Source organism: Acromyrmex echinatior, chromosome 5, assembly GCF_024713525.1.
Source record: "Acromyrmex echinatior isolate Ae372 chromosome 5, ASM2471352v2, whole genome shotgun sequence".
Classification (NCBI taxonomy): Eukaryota; Metazoa; Arthropoda; class Insecta; order Hymenoptera; family Formicidae; genus Acromyrmex; species Acromyrmex echinatior.
Genome location: NC_141856.1, coordinates 16129469 through 16152003, shown reverse-complemented (window position 1 = coordinate 16152003; position 22535 = coordinate 16129469). Strand labels below are relative to the sequence as shown.

The 22535-nt window shown below is 33.3% G+C and overlaps 2 protein-coding genes across 6 annotated transcripts in view; one reads left to right on the top strand and one right to left on the bottom strand.

Annotated features, from left to right (window-relative positions):
* The window catches only part of LOC105147947 (uncharacterized), a 104645-nt gene that overhangs the window by 81739 nt on the left and 371 nt on the right, over positions 1-22535 (bottom strand). The window lies entirely within an intron of this gene.
* On the top strand, positions 66-22357 carry wwk (anoctamin 8 white walker). 4 transcript variants are annotated; one of them, XM_011059279.2, is made up of 16 exons: positions 66-428; positions 8295-8380; positions 10424-10584; positions 10689-10965; positions 11094-11282; positions 11883-12068; positions 12306-12458; positions 12791-12926; positions 13384-13439; positions 14485-14559; positions 14622-14894; positions 16339-16536; positions 17285-17576; positions 18185-18487; positions 19109-19379; positions 19784-22357. In XM_011059279.2, exons 1-16 carry the CDS (start codon positions 197-199, stop codon positions 20340-20342), a joined length of 3447 nt encoding a protein of 1148 aa, XP_011057581.1. In that variant the 5' UTR covers positions 66-196; the 3' UTR covers positions 20343-22357. The 4 variants fall into 4 exon arrangements, with proteins under 4 accessions (XP_011057581.1, XP_011057580.1, XP_011057579.1 ...); XM_011059278.2 differs by having other exon boundaries at positions 14622-14939; positions 18206-18487; XM_011059277.2 differs by having other exon boundaries at positions 14622-14939; positions 19112-19379.

The following is a 22535-nucleotide window of genomic DNA, read 5'->3' as shown; positions in this document are numbered from 1 at the left end:
AGGTGGCACGATAGGCGGTGAAGGGTGAGGAGTGACGAGGCCATGAAGAGGGGTGGGTGCAACGAAACCGTGGGTATGAGGGTGAGGCAAAGAGGGAGAGGGCGGACGAGAACGACGTAGTGAGAGAAGTCACAGTCCAGTTGAGGCGCAAGGGTCCTCCGGCTAAGGACTACGGTCCCTGGCAGTCCGGGACATTATGCCAGGCGGCGAGGGGTCCCCGATCAATCTCCTCGACCACCATCATCGCGCGTCGACTGCCGCCACCACGTCCACGACGAACGAGTGCGCGAACGGCGACGATGTTAGGACCGCGTCATCGGCGACTAGCACCGGCACGACCTTCACCAGCGCGATGACGAGCGCCCTAGCGGGCGACGGTCTCCGTCGCAGAAAGGTCATACACGCGGCCCGAGAGACCCTTGATAAGGGTGAGTCAAGCGTCACTTCTTCGTCCCTTCGCGATATCATCGCGTTCCTCATATCATCATCACTTACAAAACCTCGCGTAATCATTCATTGCTGCGGATACCTAGCCCCGAATTTCTTTTGACTTTCTGGTGCATGGATATCAGGATCGATCTTCCTTCCCCATAATGCAGCCTGATAAGTGGAACATTCTTTGATCCGTTCCTGGCCTCGTTTAATGAAGTAACCGTAGAAAAGTAAATCAATGTATTAATATCCAAGCGGAACAACAAATCACGGTAAAATCAAAATAAATCGTAAATTGAAAAGTGACTTTTAGTGATCGTTTTGGAGTTATTTTGATGTCACGATGATTCGTGTTCTATTTGAATACCGATTTACATGCTACCATGTCTCTCGATCGCGTATGCGTGTCGCATTCAATATTGCAATCAGGTTAAGAGATAGATATCATAGGCAAATTTAAATCGTATAGATCGAATCTCACTTGCTGCAGTGAATTTATTATTAATCTCTATAAAAGTACCCAGACATTTCAGAATACGAACATTTTTATGTGTAGATATATTAATATTTATTGTACGTATTCTAATTTAATTCATACATTGACGTAGTATTAATTATTAACGTTAATTATTAAGCAACACGTTAATTATTAACGTGTATTAATTATTAACGTTAATTATTAAACATACATTCATGCGATTACTTTCACATCTTTGCGTTTTAATGGTTTCATGGATATATTTGGTATGCTAGATTCATTCTATTGATGTATCTACGAACATGACGAGACTCATAAATAATACATAAATTTTTGGGGGAGATAAATTCATGCGGTTTTCCACGGTACAACAAAATGACATTGCGTTCGATTTACAAATGATAAATATCTTTAAAAAAAAACATGTTTTATGTTATGTTGATTCCTTTTGATGACCTCAATGTTTCTAAACCGCCATGTTGCAGTTACACTTTCGAAATGGTTGCTGTTATGGCATTTATGCGGGTTGATATAAATATATAGCAGATACATCGAGATCCTTTCGCGTGATAAAACACGAAATAGAAATTATTTCATGTTTAATCGATAGCATCTTCTTCCCAATACATAACATGTCACGAAATTTGAATTTCCTGTTATGCATTACACGTGTATAACGGTACATCAATGTCAAATATAAAATTGTTATACTTTTTTTCGTTCCTCCCAAAATTATAACAAAAATAAGACAAAACATGTCATAAATTTATAAAATGAACACTTGCGTATTTGATAATAAGTTTTATACAGTAATATATATTATTAATAAAATATATTATTAATAAATCATTAAATAGGAGAGAGGAAATAATGAATTAATTATTATTAATAATAATAGATAATAATAAGAGAAATAATTATTACTTCCTTCTTCGCTATGTAATAAATAATAACAGAAATAAATTTAAAATATTTTAATCAAGAACAAATTAAAAAATATTTTCTTAAAATGGTGGAAGACTTCGTAATATAAGATTCTTAAGTATTTCATAAGCAATTGACTTATCTAATATGGAAGGTCAGTCTTTGTATAAAAATAACTGCAATCCACGAAATATTGCACTTCTGTGGCCAAATCTCACTTCTATGCCTTGCTCGTTTTAACATTCGACATACTTTATGCGCTCACCGGAGTTACGTAAGAATCCTTCGCACGTGGGCTGAATGCAGTATGTGTTATATGTATGTGTGTTTAATAAAAATAGTTCACTAGATAATATCTACAAAACAATTGGTACATACAATTCAATTATAATATAATATTAATACAATCTGAAACTTTAAATTAAATAAATTTGATTAAAAAAATTACTAATGTTTAAAATTAATTACCATTAAATTTTTAGTTTACATAGAAATAAATTCGGAAATTGCGTGCTAAGCAAAAAGAAATTGTGATGTCAAATTAGATAAACATAAAAATATACCCATTCTTCAACTTACATAACGAATTATTTTTGTATGTAATACTCTCTAAATCTGAATCAGGATAATCACTGATATATCAGTGCCAAGTATACTAATCAGTGAATTAAATGTGAGATTCCTAATCCAGCTAATCGTTATTATGTGATCTAATAACCTTGTTTTAGTGCTTAAATTCAATGATTATAGTATTGAAAAATCAAAATTAACATGCAAATATCAGTATTTTAGTTGCATAACGTTCTTCTTTTTTTGAACTTCACTGCCTGATTATCAGTGCCAAGTATGTCACTAGATAATTAGTGACTATCCACTGATTCAGATTTAGGGGATAAAGATGTCTCGAATATTTATTTACAAACACTCACGAATATCTTTAAACAAATTTAATTATATTACAGAAATTAAATTGGATTAAAATACTCTCTGTCTTCAGAAATATTTAAATTGGCATTGAAAACATTTACAATATCATATCTTACGATAAATCTCAAAGTTACGTAATATACAATTTTATAGATAGAATGAAGATCATTAATTTAGCTACTTTAACAACCGCGAAATTTTCGGCTTTATCAAAATCTCAAGAACGTTTTATTAACAAATTTGATTAGTACAAAATTCACATGAGATTAGCTCGGCACCGACTCGAAAACAACGTTAACCCGAATTCATTTGGCACGTGGCGCGAAATTTGCCTAATATAAAAGGATAAATTACATTCTGCTGTTTTATATACATATTTTTTAATTTTTTTCAATATTATTTAATTTAAATATATCAATCGTAAACTTAAATTGGCGCGGTTTAATTAATTCCAATTCAAAAGAAAATTTTAGATGGGATAAATTTCTATACTGCGTTCTTTGAGTTCTAATTTCGGATATATTAAAAGGAGATAACTCCGGCAATGACAAAGTTAAAAAAGTTTGAAGAATCGCCGGAGTTCTTAGAAAGTCCAATTCTCAAAAGACATAAAAAAAGAAGAACGGAGCATTTGTTAATGCTGATCTCAATCTGCTGCTTGAATACGGCTACTCGACCTGTTTTTGTGTCACATCACAATTGCGTATTGAACCGAATGATGTGATACTGTGCATTACTTGCATTGTGTATTATTCACTGATTGCCGATTTGAAACAACGTATGTGGGTTTAAAATGAAACGGTGTCATGATTTCAATGCAAATTTCAGTAAATATAGTTTTCGTTTTATATCCATAATTACAAAGAATTTGGATGGATAAAAATCTCATTATTGGAGATGCGCTACTTTTTTGTTTACCTATAAATGATTATCTAACGAATTCTTTCATATTAATTTTTTTCAAATTTAATTGAGATCTGTATTATATAATATAAGATCCTATTTTTTAATTTTTCTTAATCTTATACATTTTTTTTCGATGTTATAAATTTCTTCTTGCTATTCTGAAAAACTTTATGAAAGAGGAAATTTCTGATAGACAACTAAGTTAAATCATCCCTATCCGTAAAAGAAGTAAAGAAGAAGTTTATATAGAGTATATTCCGTTGAAGTATATGATAACTACACCGTTAAGAATATTGCAAAAAGAATTTATAATTTGTATAATATACATTTTGAATAAGAAAATTATAATATATACCGTAATGTAATCGACTTTTATTTGGCTTCATTAGTCACATAATATAATACGATCATAAAATGCTTTAATGCAAAATGATATTAATATGGTTTAATAGAAAGATCTTTTGCGTTTTTTCTTGGAAAAACTTTAATTAAAGCATCGTTACTTTAATAAAATCACGTTATATAATTATTGCATTAATATTTTATTATAAAAAATTTTATGACATTTTAAATTGACTTTATTTTGCATTCTAATTTCTTTATCTCAAATCTTTATATAATATTAACTATTTTTGCTTTAATAAAAACTTGATTTTATTTTTTAAAGAAGAAAAGAGCATACAAAACAAGCCAAATGCAGATAGAATAATAAATTGAATACAAAATTAAAAGTGCTAATATGAAGAACATATAATTCTACTTAGATTATTTTTAATTTTTCTAAAAAAAGATTTTAACTTTTAAATTTAAAATATGTGTATAAAAATTAAGTGTATAAAATTTTTAACATGAAGATTTATGGATATTCAAGGCGACTTTAATACGGTAACTAGGTTAACAATCTAATATGATAGAGTGAAAAGAAGAGAAAGATATCTAAAGATAATTCTATTCTACTCATACATTTTAACATAATTCTATTGCAACTATTTGCGAAGGTTTTTTCTCAAGGAAGCGCAACATGAAAAAGCTTTTATAGTTTTATAGATGCACTGGGACGCCTTCAAGTTTTTCACTGTTCGATGTCATCGGACTGCAAGTGTAAACAAAGTGCATTGATCTCATTCTGGGTATACCAAGTCGATGAAGCATGACTACTCGAGTAAAAAAGTATTTGTGTGGCACACAAATGGTTATTTGTAGGGGTGCTTCGTCGACTTTAAGAATAGAAGACTTGCCTGTGATATACTTGCAAAATATATAAAATTTATAATTAAAATTTCTTATTAAAGATTTTAATAAGAAAAAAGGTAATTAAAAATGTTATTTGGATTAAAAAAACGCAAACAAAATTGATTTCAATCAACGCTAGGAATAGTTTCCTGTTAATTTTTCTCGGAAGGATTATGCTGTGCGCAAATATACATCGCGTAAATTGAAGACAAACAATCTTCCGATGATTTCGTGCAATTATACGTGAAATGTATGACGGCACAAATTGAGAAAAAATGTGAGACATACTGCTAGATACTGCGATGAGACGATTGTTTTATAAGCGAGAATTAAAAGAGAATTTCTCTCTAATGTGATAAAAAACAGTAATTTTGAAATATTTTGTATTAGTAACTAAATTTAAAATTAAAATTCTATTAACTACTTGAAAATATAATATTATATTTACGTTTTCTAATTTTGTAAAAGAAGGAATTTAAATTTCATCAAATTAAAAATAAAAACTAAAATAGATTAATATATTTTTTGCTAAAGAGGGATGAATGTTCTAGTTCTAAACAAGAAATCAATAAATAGTATATATAGTATAAGTATAAAAAGTGTGAGAAAGAGATTTTATCAAATATAAAAAGAGTTTATATAGTGTAGTACATATTGTAAAATATATGTGTATATGAAATCTAAATTTTTTAATTTACATATGTCTCACATAATTGCCGAGTAAAATAATATTTTCTTTAAATATGATGTCTGTGCATCAAAACAATGTTAAACAATGTCCTTAACGGAAAAGCGCGATTTCTCGTTTGAAGTAGTCATGTCCATAATTTCGGCGTTGTGCGTTTTGTGCAGTACCATCCGTAGGCGAGATGTAGATAGCGTGCACCCCGTGCGAAAGTATAGATATATACATCTGTACGTACGCTGTGACGTAAGAGGGATTCTCTCTCCGTTTTCATCCCCTACTGAAATGAGATGCAGTAGTATAGGTATAGCATTTCAGCAACGGTTCATCCGAAGGGATTCGGAATGGGGACCTTCCGAGGCAGCTTAACCACGGCGTGTATTCTATAGATCTCAGAGGTGCAAATTTCTGACCTTATGGCTCGCTAGTTATTAATTATTTAAATAGTTTCCGCGCGAACGCGTGCAGTTGAGGCGCATCGGAGCATTAATAATTAAGAGAGTAATAAAACTGACAGAATGTATTAATTTATTTTTTCTTGTATGAAATATTTTACTTGTTAAAAAATATACATATATACATATATAATTTATTTGTGAAAAATAAAAATGTGGATAATTTCTTCTTTCGTATTACATAATATTTCGTATTACATAACGTATTTCGAGAATATCTCTCTCTCTCTCTCTCTCTCTCTCTCTCTCAAGATATTTTGAATAGACTGAATAGTTTTGAGGTTTATAAGGAATGAGAAAAACCAATATTTGCATTTGAATTATCTCGTCATAGAAGTGTAAGAAGAATCAATATTTGCGCTTAAATTATTATGTCATATGCTAAATTTTCTTTTTTTGATCTATCTAACTTTAATACATTGTTTTTTTAATTGCATACAAGAATGTAAATACAAAAAATAAAGAAATAAAAATGGATCTATAAAGAGATCTCTTATATGAAATACTATAATCTAATTGCTTTGATAATATCGCACGTGGAATATTACACGTGGAAATCGTGAAAATCATAATTCAAATTATATTCCTGCTCTGTGAGATAACAGGGTACAAAATACTGAATAACTCAGGTATGCGCTTGCATTAGCAATCCTTCTGGCTTGACTACTGTTGGAACTTCGTCATCATTTACACTACATTGTCCCTACATTATTGGAGAAGTTCCAAAAATAATAACTTTGTAAAAACAATTTAAAGTTTATATTTACTATTACAATATTGCTCACAATATGTTATAAAATCGCAATTTTGAAAAAGAATCCTCGTATATATACAAGAAATGTAATAAAAATAATTAGAAAGTAAAATATATATATATATATATATACTATTTTATACATTTTATGCAAAACTCTGTATATTATTTATTTCATTTTAAAATACTTTATTTAATAATTCTTTGAAATTGTAGACAATTAATTATTTCTTCACATCGTACGGTTATAGTATAACTTAATTGATCATATTAGTTGAACAATAATAAAAATTTCTTATTATTTAGATAAAAAATAAGACAAATGGAAACTGAGCAATTAAATATCTAATGTTAAAATAAAATTTTGTAAAAGAGATCTTTATCTTTTCCTATAAAAACCTAGTTCTTGCATACTCAAAATTTACTGACGTTTAACGACAGTACATCCCGATGAGAGCTTTAAAGTTTTGCGGTTGACATAGATGGATGTTCTTCTTCACGCCTACACTAGATACCTTCGACTCCGCTCAAAGTAATCGCACATACTTTATCTTGTCGAGGAATTTTTAGTCATTACACGTTTTCGTGTATGCGAGATTAATGGCGCATCCTTTGCACGGCGTATAATTTACTGCTTGGTTTTCGTTACACGTGTCCGGAGAAACCGATTCTTACCACATCAATTGACTTTAACCGTAGTTTAATTGTTTCTCTGTCGCTTTCTACAAACAAGAGAGACAATCAAACTACGACTGAAATTAATTGATGTCAGTTATTCTTTACAAAGTACACAAAATCGGAATATATGCGTCATAACGAATACTACCGTTAAATTATCGAAATAATAGACTGAATATATACCTAAAACTATATTTTTTCTTCTATATATTATATAAATTGTATTTGTCTATGTAAAAAATAGCTATAAATTATAACTTTTTATTTTTCCAAAGCAACATATATAGTTTATTAAAATATATAACAAAGAAAAAAGTACTAATGATGAAAGTCTAAATTTATATTTGTAGTACTCGAGAACTTTACATGAAGAAAAAGAAATCGATGCCCTCTTTTCCATTAGAAATATATGCGCGATCGCGATTCTTATAACAATTTGTAAAATTTTCAATATAAAAACATACAGATGATCTATATAAGGAATCGTTGTTAAATGTTGCAATATGCATAAATTTATTTTCTCGAGTAAAGTCGAGGTTTTATCTCAATAATTTGAAAATCGATTTAAAAAAAGAATAAACACCCACATGAAGCTAAGGCGACACATGCCGATTAAAAAAAGAATTGATAAACGAAGTTACACACGTGTCATGTCAATAAATAATCGAGAATAAAATTAAATTTTGCAAAAACTAACGTATACCAAGACTTGAAACTTTCATTCTTAAGTCTTAATTTTTAATTTAAGCTTGATATGAATTGACGATATGTCTGACATAAATTTAATGATCTCATTGGTTATGAATATGTCTTTGTTTATAGCATCCCGTCTTTTAAGACGAAAAATACCATGTACAGGCCATTTAATGACCCCCCGCCGCCTATGGATACAAAAGGTTCCTACTCAGGTATGTGTACTTAAAATATTTCTAAATTAAGTAGAAAGTCGAAAGTTATTTTTATGAATATAAAAGATAAGGAAGGATAAAACTGTTAAATATTCGCTCAACGTCGTGGATAATTCGATTTCGCGAATGGAAGTCTCAACTGAAAATTCGTATCTTTCAGTCGACATCACACCAGCAATGTAAAACTTCATAACTTGTTGGTTGAAAGTAATGCTTAGATTAAATAACTTAATAAAGGTGTTCTTGTGAATATTATGGAACTTGGCTTGAAATATTATTTGACATCAAATTTAGTGAAATATTAGTTAGCAAACATTTTGCTGCACATAATACTTTAATTTCGATTATTTCAGAAATTTACAAATTCCGTTCAATTAAACTCGAAATTTATATCATGTCAATGTCACAGTAATTTTGATGTAACAAGAATGTTTATACAGATCAATTATTTCAAACGTTAAAAGAACAAGATGTACGCTACGTTTCATCGATCATTCTATATAAGTTTAATACATGAATACTTTATACTGAAAGACAATGTTAGTTCTGGTAATGCAATATCGTTTGTATAATATCCTTTTAATACTTGACTGCTGTGGTCACAGCAATAACATTAGTGTCTGTGTGATGCCATTAGCGATAGGTACTCAAGTATGTCTATTTCTTCCTCGTGTACGTGACTATCTTCATCAATCATTCTATACAGTGTGGTAGGACAATATCTGTGACAATCTAATCTGATAAAAGAAACACATTGGCATATATAACTAATAAAAATACTAAGCCTGAATTTTATTCTTCAATTCATTTCCTTTGAATTGGACTATCGAATTAAACACTTTGTAATAATATCGATCATACCAAGCTATTAGTGGATACCGAATAACTTTACGTGTATTACGATGTTTACTCTTTCAAGCTATAACATTGTTGATTCTGTACCATTTTGTTTGTTCTTCTACTAGTCCGTCTTGAATTGCGGATTCGATTTTTATCGTGTTAGCACGATGTGAAGTGAATTTATCTTGAATATGTTAGTTTATGAAATATTGTTCACTTATAATGATTTTAACCATCTAGTAAACGAGAATGAATTAAAATAAATTGAAATTTTATTTATCCAAATTCGTATTTTAAATAGCGAAAACTTTTTTTCGGATTCAATTGGATTCAATCGAAATTCAATTGGATTCAATTAGATTCAATTGAATGTAATTGAATTGAAAAACTGCATTTTCTCAGAATTTTGAATTGAGCAATTTATAGAAAAAAAAAGAGAAAGAAAGAAAGGAAATTATTGGTACAGTATTATTAAAATGTATTGTAATAAAGAGTAAATCCAGAATAATGATATAAGTATTTTCTTGTGTAATGCAGGATTAATACAATACATACATGTATGTATATTTAATTATTTTTTCCCTAAATATAATGTCGATTTTATTTTACTCGCAATGGTTTCTACATCTTAACGCTCGAAAATCAGGATAAGTTGGCTGAAATCCAACTGTATAACGTTTTATATTGCCAATTCGCGCACAACGATACTACTCCGATAATACTGCTGACCTAGTAATGCACGTAACTACTTGATCACAGCACTAAACTTATGAGTGTTTTTTTTTCGGTCGTGTTGGAAATCACCAATATTTCACGAAACAACATGTAAGACCATTGAACTATTCCTCGGGGAGCGTATTGAATAGATTTATGGTAGTTGAATAAACTTGATATGCTCTTTCAAAACTGTTTCTTTGCAATCTTTAACAATTACCAATATAGATGTAGAATAAAAACTTTTCAAATTTGTACGAATTATTTTTATAAAAAAAAAATGTCATAAATTGTTAAAATTGTTTTTAATTTAATATTATACAATATTCGTATTAAAAATATATATCTATATCGATACATATCTATATATATATAGAGCTGTCTATACATAGATAGATAAAGAGATTATACAAAAAAGTAGACGTTGTAAATTCAATCACATTTTTTGTCACGTAACTACACAAAAAGCTCAATAATGGACTTTTTTAGGAATGCGACGTAGTCATGATGTTCCCTAATGGGGCAAACGACGAGACCTTGATGTGGCTTTTAGGTCGGCTCCGGGCTGGAACCCCGGGGCTAGTAGTTCACGTGCGACATCACGCCTCGTCGGACAGTTACGGGTTTTACATTACGGCACCATTTAACGTGTAAATATTCAATTCTCGATAGAGTAAAAGATATACTTTGAAAAATCAAGTGTGCAATGCACGATTAAGAACAGCCACATAGACATAACTTTATCGGCTCACAGTCTGCTCAAGGCCGCCGAGGAAGTGCATCTTCCAAAGTCCCTTAGGCAGGAATTCGGTGGAGGATTCAAGGAGTTCGTCGGCTCCGAGGCCAACTGCTTTGAGGGCAGCGACGACGAGGTCCGATTTTTCACTACCCAGGAAAGGCAGTCCCTAGTACTGCACTTACTAAATACTTTGAGGGCCGGTCCTCAAGATCTCCATAGTCTAGCCGGTCTTAAGATGGTGGAGGGTCAAGCAATTATCCCAAAGTGCATTTCATCCGGTATTATTTCTCAGGTGTGATATATGTATAATATATTTGCCATATAGGTTCACATCTTCTTCGATGAAATAAGATTCCTTGAATCATCAAACCTCGTCTCATTAAAGGGAAGATTCTGTGACACGATATGTGCTTTCATTAGGTCTTCCCTCTTCACGAATTACCCGCGTTAGAGAAACTGCAACGGAGCTGGGTCCGCGCGTTCCTCAGCCCCCAACCATTGGACGATATTTGTAAATATTTCGGGGTGAAAATCACCATGTACTTTGCCTGGCTCGGCCACTACACCACCGCTTTGATCGTTCCAGCTGCAGTAGGTGTCATATATTGGGTATGCATACATATATCTCATGTATTGTTATAATTTAAGTAACAAATAAAACAAGTATGTAATCCTGTTTATTCAATAAACAAAATAAAATAAAACGTAATGGCAACTTTAGATTTAAAATAAACTAATTTCCAGACAACGGAATGATGTGAAATTCAAGCAAAATACAAGTAAAAACAAGTAAATTAAAATAAAAATAGTTTTGTAGCTTCAAGAAAATAAATCAAATATAAATAAATTGTCTATGTAAGCCCCCGCAGTTATTAATGCCTAAATAATACATTTAATCATTTAATAGATTTATAAGACGATAAGATATAATTCGCGAACAATTGGAATGTATTTACCAACGAAGTTAACTACAAACGTTTCAACTTTAGATTTCAGTACAATTGCATAGCAGTTTATATTTGATATATTTTTGCATTAAAAAGGATTCAAATCCAGAATAAAAAAGTTTAATTTCTTTGGAAATACATTCTTGCAAATTATATCTTATCGCCTTATGAATATATTATTTACGTACTAATAACAGTGAAAGTTTATAGAGGCAATTTACTTATATAACAAATAAATAACAATCAGATCTCGTCTGTTTAGGTCGGCATCATCGGCAGGAATCAAGCGGTGGAAGACGTGGCGTACGTTTTGTTTTCGGTGTTCAACGTGATATGGGCTACCGTATACCTGGAGACATGGAAAAGAAGGGGCGCGGAATTGGCGTACAGGTGGGGCACTTTGGATCAGAGGGACGATTTATTGGTCGAGCCTAGACCTCTGTTTACAGTAAGAACCTTTCGAACATTTTTAAGCCTTAGCACTCCGATGTCGACATGGATGCCGTAGTGTGCTACTCCAGCGTCTACACCTGCACAGCGCTATGAGACTAGAACATGCTTTTGCTACGCCGTACAATTGAAAATATAGGCAATACTGCGAGGAATTTTTGACAAATAAAAGTCCATTTGTAAAACCTGTTCGAAATTTGATCAGTTCAATTAATTCAGTCGTAACTGTGTTTAGGGAACTCTAGAGGTTTCATCAGTGACGGGTAGGCTGGAACCGACGTATCCCAGGTGGCGAAGAAATATGTTTCGATATTTCGTGAGCGTGCCTATCATTGCAATTTGTTTACTCTTCGTCTTCATCGTTATGATTCTGAGTTTTCAGATACAGGTACGTATAGGTGCATTAGTTATTAATAATTAATCGTAAAAAGATTTTGATTAATTATCGAGGGGAATGATTATATTAAAATTTTTAAAAGACTTATTACATAATAAGATACAGATTTTTATAATTTGAAAACAGAAAAGCGACAAATGTACTTATTTAAATTGTTATTTAAATTGTAAAATTTATAAATCCAAATATGTACTTTTCTGTCATTGGGCTTAAATTATATATGTATTATACATATATATTCAATTTGTTTGTATTTAAAAAAAGAAAGCTGAAGATTGATATAAAATTTATGCTATAAACTTTTCGACTTGTTTGATTTACAGGATTGGTGGGACGCACATCTCGAATCAGGAGGCTATGGATTCTGGCTAAGTTACGTGCCAAAGGTGTTGCTCGCAATAGTGATTGCATTAATGGATGAAGCGTACTTCAAAGTCGCGGTGTGGTTAAACGATTTGGGTATGTGTCCCAATGATAATCGAGCCCCTATACTTTACACTATTTTCCTCCATCTTTCTTTTCCTCCCTCCTTCTCTCTTTCTCTCTCTCTCTCTCTCTCTCTCTCTCTTTCTCTCTCTCTTTTGACATAATCGTATCTCCGTGCGACTCAAAATACGAACAATTGCCATTTGCCGACTTTTTCGCATCGATATATGTATTCTACGGTACACTATGCACGTCTAGTTTAAAAGCATAGCATATACTTTCGATAATTTTTCCACAGCTTAGCTTCTTCTAGAGAATAATTAAAAGATTATGTAACGAAAACATCATACATTTACATGAAATATTGTTGTTTTGTTTTTTTTTATGTGATTAAACCCGTGACATATTATAGATACAGTTTCGTTATCATTTAAATTCTGGAGAGCGTTCATGGTAGATAGTATTTGTGATTTTTGTGTGTTGGACGCAGAAAACTATCGACTAGACACCGAGTACGAGAATCATCTGATCTACAAAGTGGCACTGGTAATAAGAAGAACTCTCCATTTTCAACGAATAGAATATCAATGTTGTGTTAAACGTACACATGTCCTCCTCTAATTAAATACGATAAATAATATTAAATAAATACAAAAGATTTATCATTTTTTCTCTTGTCATCACAAATATATTTTTTCGACAACATGAAATAAAATCGATTGAACGTTAATAATTAGCTATCTATGATAGATAACATTATGTAATTATAGGTATTATAATTTGTATATCTCTCGATGACCTATTATTTTAATTGTTTTACAATTAATTGTTTGATCAAGAATTAATTTTGCATTGATTCTTGAAATCAAATGTAAATATATATATATTATATTCAAAGGAGTTTAATAGTGCTTCAATGAACTATGGCATAATTACTACAATCACTTTTTTATTCATTGTATCACAATTCATTGAATACATTATATAACATTATTGCTGTGTAAATGATCAAACAGAAAAACTTTCATAGAAAAAACTTACATACATATAATTTTTAATCTCAATTTATTCTTTTATAACTATTTTTACATGATATATTTAAATTCAGAATATGACACATTAAATTCTGTATAAAATATAAACGCAATGCAGTGAAGATAAAAATTAGATTTCTGAAATACTTGTTCACTTATAAAATTTTTTATGGCTAAAAATAAAAATAATTTCACTGCTCAGATTAATCTAATTTGATACATTAATCTGCGATTGCGGCAAATAAACATACAAATAAATTAAATAAAAATTAACTCGATATCTGAAAAAAGTTATCGTACATTAGAGATGGACATTTTGAAAAATACAGTGTAGACTTTAAGCTTTTTGTTTTAAAGCAGAAGTGCCTGCTCTGGCTGTCTCTGTCGCTGCATGAACATTCTTTTTGCAAAAGAACACTTTTTTGCTTACGCTTAAAATAATCTTATACATCACAAGCCTTCGTAACCGCTCTTTTATGTGCATTTTGTACATACAATGTATGTGTTAATGCCCCTGCGATTTCCAGATAATCTGCAACGACTATCCTATATTTCAGTTTCAGTTTGTGAACTCCTTCCTATCGCTGTTTTACATCGCCTTCTATCTTCAAGATCAAGAGAGACTCAAAGAGGTGAGGATTCAACTTTCCTGTAATACGTTATAACCATATAAGAACATAAATTTCCGTTTTAGCAATTGGCGGCTCTACTCATAGCTCGTCAAGTGATCGGCAATCTGAAGGAATCCGCGGTACCATACCTCATCGAACAACTACGACTGGCACGGCTGAGCTTCGAACTGTTCGGAGCCTTGAGTCCCAGCGAGGCACGGCCACCTCCCGGTCAAGAGGGTGAAGAGGTACAGGGTGGTAAAGACACCGAGGAGAAGGACGAACGACCTGACAGCGGCAAAACGAAGCAACCGCGAAACGTCAGCCAGGCAGAATTGGAGAGTTCCCTCTACAGAGTAGGGCATCCCACTAATTCTCTACTTAGTGACGTTACGTTCAAGGTTTGGTCTAGATTTAGCCAATAGATCTTTCGTTTTTCTGGGAACACTACACCGCACACGCATATCGACCTTCGAACCACTCACAATCGAAAACATAATGTATATAGATATATAAAAATAAGGAAGACTTATCAAGCATCTCTCTATCAAGGTTATGCTTAATAGATGTTTCAGCCGCCCCGTCAAGGTCTCCTTGAGTTTCGAGAGTGTTATATAAAACTGCGAGTGAATCGAACGCGTCGTATCGTAAATCGACCCATTTATCTCGCCTAAGACCTTTCTATCCGTTCTTTTCAGACTGCACTCTTCACATTCTACATTGCATGACGACTGAGCCAAACTATTAATAGCAATATCAATGTCACATTGCGTTTGTAGATCGTTTCTTTTTGCAGAATTTTAATGATTTTTATCCCGTTTCACACCTATTTCATCGACGACGCACAGGTATCAACCAGGAAGGTAATATCACATTCATCCTTTAAAGATCAATCCTTTCTGCTACAAACAATCTCGATTTTTCTTAAAAATGCAAAATATAGTATAAGTTTAATAATTGAATTATTTTTTAAATGCATGTAGCGATTATTAATCGATCAAAATATTACTTTTTTATATAAACTCCAATCTTACTAAATATTTATACATTAATAAAAAATAATAATAGTTTTATATTGTTCCGAATTACAAAAAAAAAGTTATAAAAAAGTCTATTCAGCTTCAAATATTTGCTAATACATCCTTCAATACTACATATTTTTTAAATGATGCAGAGTGACTGACAGGAACAGAGCTCTATGGTTTATCACGCAGAGCCCATCCTCGTGTTCTCAACTTGTATTTTACCAAAGTTTAATTTTCTTTAATGTATGCACGTGGATTCACACCCAAAATACGATAAGTCAAAGTGTTTTCATTATTCAAAGACAAAACTAAATATATACATATAAATGTATTTTGTTAGCATCATGTTAAACAAACATTTTTATTAAGTTGTTATATTTTAAATGAACTTTTGCATTATTTATTTTACTGCAAAATATTGACAATACATTAACAATATATTTAAACGACATATGCAACAGAACTAACAAATCTTATCTTATTATTATTACTTTAGCATTATATATGTAGATATTAATATGTAGATATAAATATGCAGAGTCTTTATACTTTCTTTATATACAATAAAAAATAACTATTTTTTCTATATGTAGCGGAGTAAAAGCTCTCACCAAGAAATATACTACATTTTATGTAATGTAATTTATAAAATTAATCTAAGAATATCTCTGAGTAAGTTTTGTAATTTATATACAAATAACTTGTAAAAAATATATATAATAATCAATAAAAATATGTTGCCTAAGCTTAATAAATAATGATTTTCAATTTGCAGTACGACGGGGCGTTTTCAGAGCATTTGGAAATGTTATCGCAACTGGGATACGTCTGTCTCTTTTCGTCCGCATTTCCATTAGCTGCAATGGCTGCTTTACTTGGGAATTTGCTCGAATTACGCGGCGACGCGTTCAAACTATGTTTCGTGCTTCAACGACCTTTCGGGCGTAGAGTCTCGAACATCGGTACATGGCAAGTAAGTGAAGAACGATTTTCGAAAGTTCATAATATACACAAATGTAAATTTGAGAATAAATTTAGCTATCAAAATAGTTAGAAAAGAATTTTAATAAATATTTTATTATTACATATTTGATTTTATCTTATCTAATTTAATTTGATTTTACCATATTTGATTTAATCTTATATTTATATTTAAGTTGTATCAGTTGCCTTTACAAGTGCTCAAAGTATTCATTTTAGGCTCTCTAGTGGAAGCTCTCATAATATCGTAAGTGACCTCTATTAAAAAGTCTTTATTGTGATTATCAAAACAAAAATAATTTATCGTCAATTTTTTAAATGAAATGCTTAAGAAAGATTATCAAGTATACAATTAAAAAAGAAAGAGATTTGTAGAATCTCTTTGATTTAGAATGATTGATATAGAATGATTCATACATTTTCATTGGTACACTCTTGTGTACTATATATGTTTGTACAGTTTATCAATGTTTTTTTTTCCAAAAAGTAAGACCTTTTTTCGACATAAAAAATATTAATGTTATTATATACATTTATTGATGCATAATATACATTCTTGTAAGTTATAAGGGTTATAAACGATATATGTAGATATATATAGAATAATCATAAATTGAAGTTAAAGTTAAATAGAATGAACTTTTCTTTATATCTTTGCATGTCAAATCCATCTACGAAGTTAGGAAACACATTGTAGACAAATATAGTTCAATCAATAATTAATTTTGGAACTTTGATAGAATGCCATGGAGGCAATGGGCTTGGTCGCTATTTTGGTAAACTGCGCTCTAATCGGATTGAGTGGGCAGGTGCAACGAATGTTTCCGGAGATGTCAGCAACGCAAACCATTTTACTAATCGTGGCATTGGAACACATCATGTTCGCTATTCGATTTGTGATTATTTGCGCGATTCCCGATATACCTCATTGGGTCGCCACCGAGATGGCTAAAGTGGAATTCTTAAGACGCGAGGCAGTTCGAAGGCTATCTTCGACTCCGTCACCGGAACAACAACCAACAACAGTGATAGGTACTTAATTCATCTTTATCCGATGCTCATCAGTGTACACTACCTACCTATCACCTAACACATCAAAGTTATTTTATACATAGAAAGATTTCGTTGAAGGATCTAAAAATATTTAATTAAATACAAATCTGAAAATAATTGTGTTGGGCCATCAAAATATTATAATTAGATAAGAAATTCAAACACGATGAACATGCTGCAAAAAGTTTTGATATTCTAATAACCAGTTTGTTCTACATAATTATTTTAATGATCTAACAACATTATTTTCAGATCAATAGCTTGGTAAATTTTTAAATATTTCAACAAAATTTTCCGTATATGACTTCTTTGTAAAAATTGAAATATCTTCATATCCCAATTTTATCTTTCCTGATCCAGTGGCTTTTACTGTCTGCTTTCTAAATTACTTGGAGTGGACTCTTACTCTAAAGGGTGATATTTCACTTTTCAAAATGAGAGATTCATTCTAAAAGTTTTAGAGAGTGTCTATCCGTGTCTATCCTGTTCGCGAATGATCTCCGCTCTAGCAGCACGAAAGTGTTAATCGCTTTGCCTGTCGCATTACATCCTTCTTCCTACCTTCTATTAATTTCGCTCGAACTCAGGGAGATTCGTGGTGAGTCCAGCAGACGGAGAAAGCGAAGAGCAGATACTTTCCGATCGCGCCGCTTATGCGTCCAGTCAGGCGAACACTCCGACCTTGGCTTCGACCACCCACACGCCAAGTGGCGCGACAACACCGAGTGCCGCGTCGGTGCCGAGGATCGCGGAAACACCACCTACGGCCGGAACCCCCGGCAGCGGTGGAAGCAGTAGCGAGACCAGTCCGTTCTTACCCGAGAGCAATTCCAACGTCACCCGGGACATTCGTAACACGCCGAGATGTTCCATACCCGGAGGCGAACGAGGTTTGATTCATAAAATCGCGCATAAATTGCGATTTTATATAAGAAAAATTTATGTAACGCTTAAATCATATACAAGTATAATTAACACGTTGTCTGCTATGATCAGATTGATTAAATTTTTTTTTAATTCTTATAAAAGTTAATGCCGTAAAATTTTGACATAAGTAGAAAGTTATTGTGTAATTCAATAATTCAATATTTCTTTTTACTTTCTTTATGAGCCTACTTTCTTTTCAGAGCGTTGTTTATTATCAGATAAATAGTTAGATAACAATATAAAATAAAAAGTATGCCAACAAACAATTAATATTTTTCATGTTTAAATGTATTACGTAATATTTTATTATTATGCCTATAATAATGAAAATTCTGTAATGTATAAGATACAAATTTTTAAAACTAAACTACTCACTTCAGTTGTTGTTGGAAAGATGTGAAATTGTTATAGATAAAAGTTTGTAGGTAAGTTGTAGGTAAGACATAAAATTGCTAGGCAGACGACGTGTTAATCATGATCTTCTTACGTCATGCTATTAATGCCTATCGCAAAAGTTCTGCATGGTAAACCGTGCGAAAAACTTCATTAAGCATAAATGGTCGCATTGACGAAAAGTTTCTCAGTAGGAAGACGCTCGAGGGAGTGGTTAAGCAACGAACCGGAAGCGTCCGGTACCAACGATCAATACAGCCATCATCTGACCATTGGACCACACGGCGGCGTCGATTGGGTACGTCGGTTAGGTTTAGAGCCAGGGGGACGAAAATCGAGTGATTCCGAAATTAGTGGTTCCGCTGCAGTGAGCGGACGGGAGGAGGAATTAACTTTGCACAGGTCAACCGATTGCATCGTCTCCAAAGAACTCGCTTCTTCCTCAGACAGCGATCTTCTCAGGTACAAGGAATAAAATATATTTTATACAGCACAGATCATTTCAGCAATATTGCAGTAACATTGAGAACGTTACAGCAATGTTGTTGCAAATTTCTGCGCTGTATGGGTACATACTATGATTTTTCTCTGATTAAATACACTCCGATTACACGTATATTTTATTGATAGCTTTAAATATTTTTTTTATTCCTAACAATAAAAATATTTTTCTTATACATATCCTTCAATCGTTCAATGTTATTCCTCTTTTATTTTCTAAAACTTTTAAAGTAAATCGCATTCTGAAAAGTGAAATCTCACTCTTTTTCAAGACTGGCTCAATTTTCACTTTTTAGTATAAGATTCCACTCCAAAGAATTGAAAGAGTATATTTCGATGCTAATACATTAGTTTCTTATTTAAAGATCGGCACCGCCCTGGGTGGCGGCTCATAGAAACCAGAAGTTCCGCTTTTCACCCGAAAAGGAAAAGGAACGTGAGAAGGTGGAGAAGCAACAATACCATCAACAGCATCATCAGAGAGAAACTCGAGAAACTCGGGAAACCCGCGAAACCCGCGAAACCCGGGAAATCCGTGAAACTCGTGAAACGCACGATCATCGAGCGAGCGAGCGACAGTCTTATCTCGCCGAAAAGGAGAAAGACTCGAGCGGGCTGTCAGATTCCAGCAAGACTATCTCGAGTCAAGAAGAGGAGAAGCCGACGAAGGAGGAACGGGAGGCGAAGAAGACGCGCGTGAAGCAAAGCCTGATGAAACGGGCGCGCTCGGTGGCGATCTTCTCGCTAAAGCTGAAGGAACGTCGCGCACGGGAAGCCGAGCTTAAGGCCAAGGAAGCGGAAAGGGAGGCCAGGTGGCAACAGCCGCAATCGTGCGTCGGCGGCGAGCTCTCGTGCATCCCCATAGAAAAGCTTATCTCCGTGGACGACATCGCGGCCATGGAAATGCGTCGGCCGAATCATTAGCCGCTTGACGAGTCATCTTTCTCACACTTTTGTTTCCACGCTACGTAGAGAGCCGTTCGCGTACCGCGACACGCGGATCTCCGCAACCGATGCGACGCGCGACGGTGAAGATCATGTTCTCCGCGTGTTGAATCGCGACGGAGAGAAAAAAAAAAAGATCCTGACGGCCGCGTGCAGGTACGCGTTACCGGACGAGAGAAAAAGGCGCACAATTTACGAAATCATCGCAGACACAAGGATCCCATAGACGACATTCCGTAGACACTATACCTGATACCGCTCTCTAGATCCAGGGCATCGAACCGCGATCTCCAGTTCGGTTCCGGAACGGAGTGCGGCACACTTTCCAAGATTCTACACGGAAAAGGGAATCTGCTAATAGCTATCGAATGTTGAGTAAAATAATTTCATTCAATATTTGATAACTGTTACAGGCTCTTTTTTTTTAGTGTATGCAAATAATGTTCCATGATAAGGACTGAAAATCCTTAAACACGTATTTGCGCAGTTTTGAACATCGTGGTTAACAGTATGAAGCTTTAAATACGACTATCTTTTTTGAAGAGAAGGAAAAAGAAAAATTTCGCTAATTTGTAGCGGAATGATTTCACGGGAGATCGCAGAGTATTAATTTTTGAACAAAAAACAAATTTTACCGATTCCAAAAAAAAATCGGTACGATAATTTTATTGAGATGGAGAACTTTACTATTAATTTTCTAATTTCTACTAATTTCTACTAATTTTAATAATTTCTCAAACTTCAATTTTGCAGAGATTTTAATTAGATAGATTATCCTCGGAATACGCATCGGATAGCTGAAATTAATCTACGACATTGCATAAAATCCTTATTATAAATTTTATTTCCGAAACCGCTTTAACGCGCAGTTCCGAAACCGAACGTATCCATTCCGATAATTTTAATTTCTTTTCGATTCGATGCTCTGCACATTCTCCTAGCCTATTATAGGTCGCTCGACGTCGTAGATCGTTGAGCTCCAAACGTTCCGTTCGTGCCGTCAGTATTCTATACCGAAAGAGAATTATCCTCGGCTGTGCTCCATAACGCGCGTGTAACGGAATCCTAATGACACAGTCGGACCCGACGATTCGGGTCGCGGAATAAAGAGAGATGTACCGAAAATCAACTGGAATATAATTACGAAGATCCCTCTCAGAGAAAAATGTATAATGTATCCGGTTACACTGTTGCTGAATAGCGAGCCGCTGAGTCGGCGCGAAACTCAACGAAAAATTTTGAAGAAGGAAACTTTGTTGTTGTTGCGGTAATAAATTGTTAATTAATCTATAAAATTTTAGGCATTAATGGATTAAACAAACTTTTTGCTAAATAGATCTCTACGAAGGCATATCACATTGTCGAGACCATCCGCGTTGTCGCCGTCGCCTCTCGAAGTTTCGTGTCTTCGTCCCTTAAAATCAGACATGATGTAATATGCAGGATGCAGGTTGAGTTCGCGGCTACGTGAAACTCACCGGCGATGAGATAATGAGTCAAAGACCATCAGAGTGCATGGTACACGCGAAGCTCTTCGTCCAGACACGAATTAAAGGATCTAGTGGTCGTTTTTGTATATAGCGAAAAATGTTACGCAGAGATTGTAAAATCGGTTTCCATGGCCTAGCCTCATGTCCCCGTCCGCGGCTGAACTTTAGCGCAGAGTTGTTGAGTATTACACACGAGTACATCTATACATACACACATACAAAGTACAGATACATGACATTTTATTACATTTACCAATTGTTAGCTTAGTATTTATTAATCATTAGATGCATCCACATTGAGCACTGTTGAGCAAACCGATAATCGCGTTGTACGTAGCGTACCCTTCGGGAATTTGCGAGACACAAGTGCATTAGATGCAAAATTGATAGATTAGCCGCTTTTCGTAAAGGCAGGTCGGAATAAATTCAGCCGGAAGCATCTGTGTTTGTTAGATGTTTTGTATAAAACAAGAGAATTGAGCCAATAAAATATTCTACAAAATACTAATCGCATTCTTCTTCTCTTTGTTCCAAAGATAAATGTATGTACTAATAGCACACAATGTATACTTCCCATGCAGCACAGAATTTGCAGCAATATCGCTGCAAAATCTCTGCAACATTGCTGCAACATGCGATATTGTTGTAACTTTTGTGCAAGATTTGTGCTGCATGTAAGAAC

Excerpts from the sequence above, each read along its gene's own strand:
- wwk (XM_011059276.2), top strand. The coding sequence starts at position 197 with ATGCCAGGCGGCGAGGGGTCCCCGATCAATCTCCTCGACCACCATCAT. Across the intron at positions 10,585-10,688 it reads ATTACGGCACCATTTAACGT|TCTGCTCAAGGCCGCCGAGG; the intron begins GTAAATATTCAA and ends ATCGGCTCACAG. Across the intron at positions 16,537-17,284 it reads CGAACATCGGTACATGGCAA|AATGCCATGGAGGCAATGGG; the intron begins GTAAGTGAAGAA and ends GAACTTTGATAG.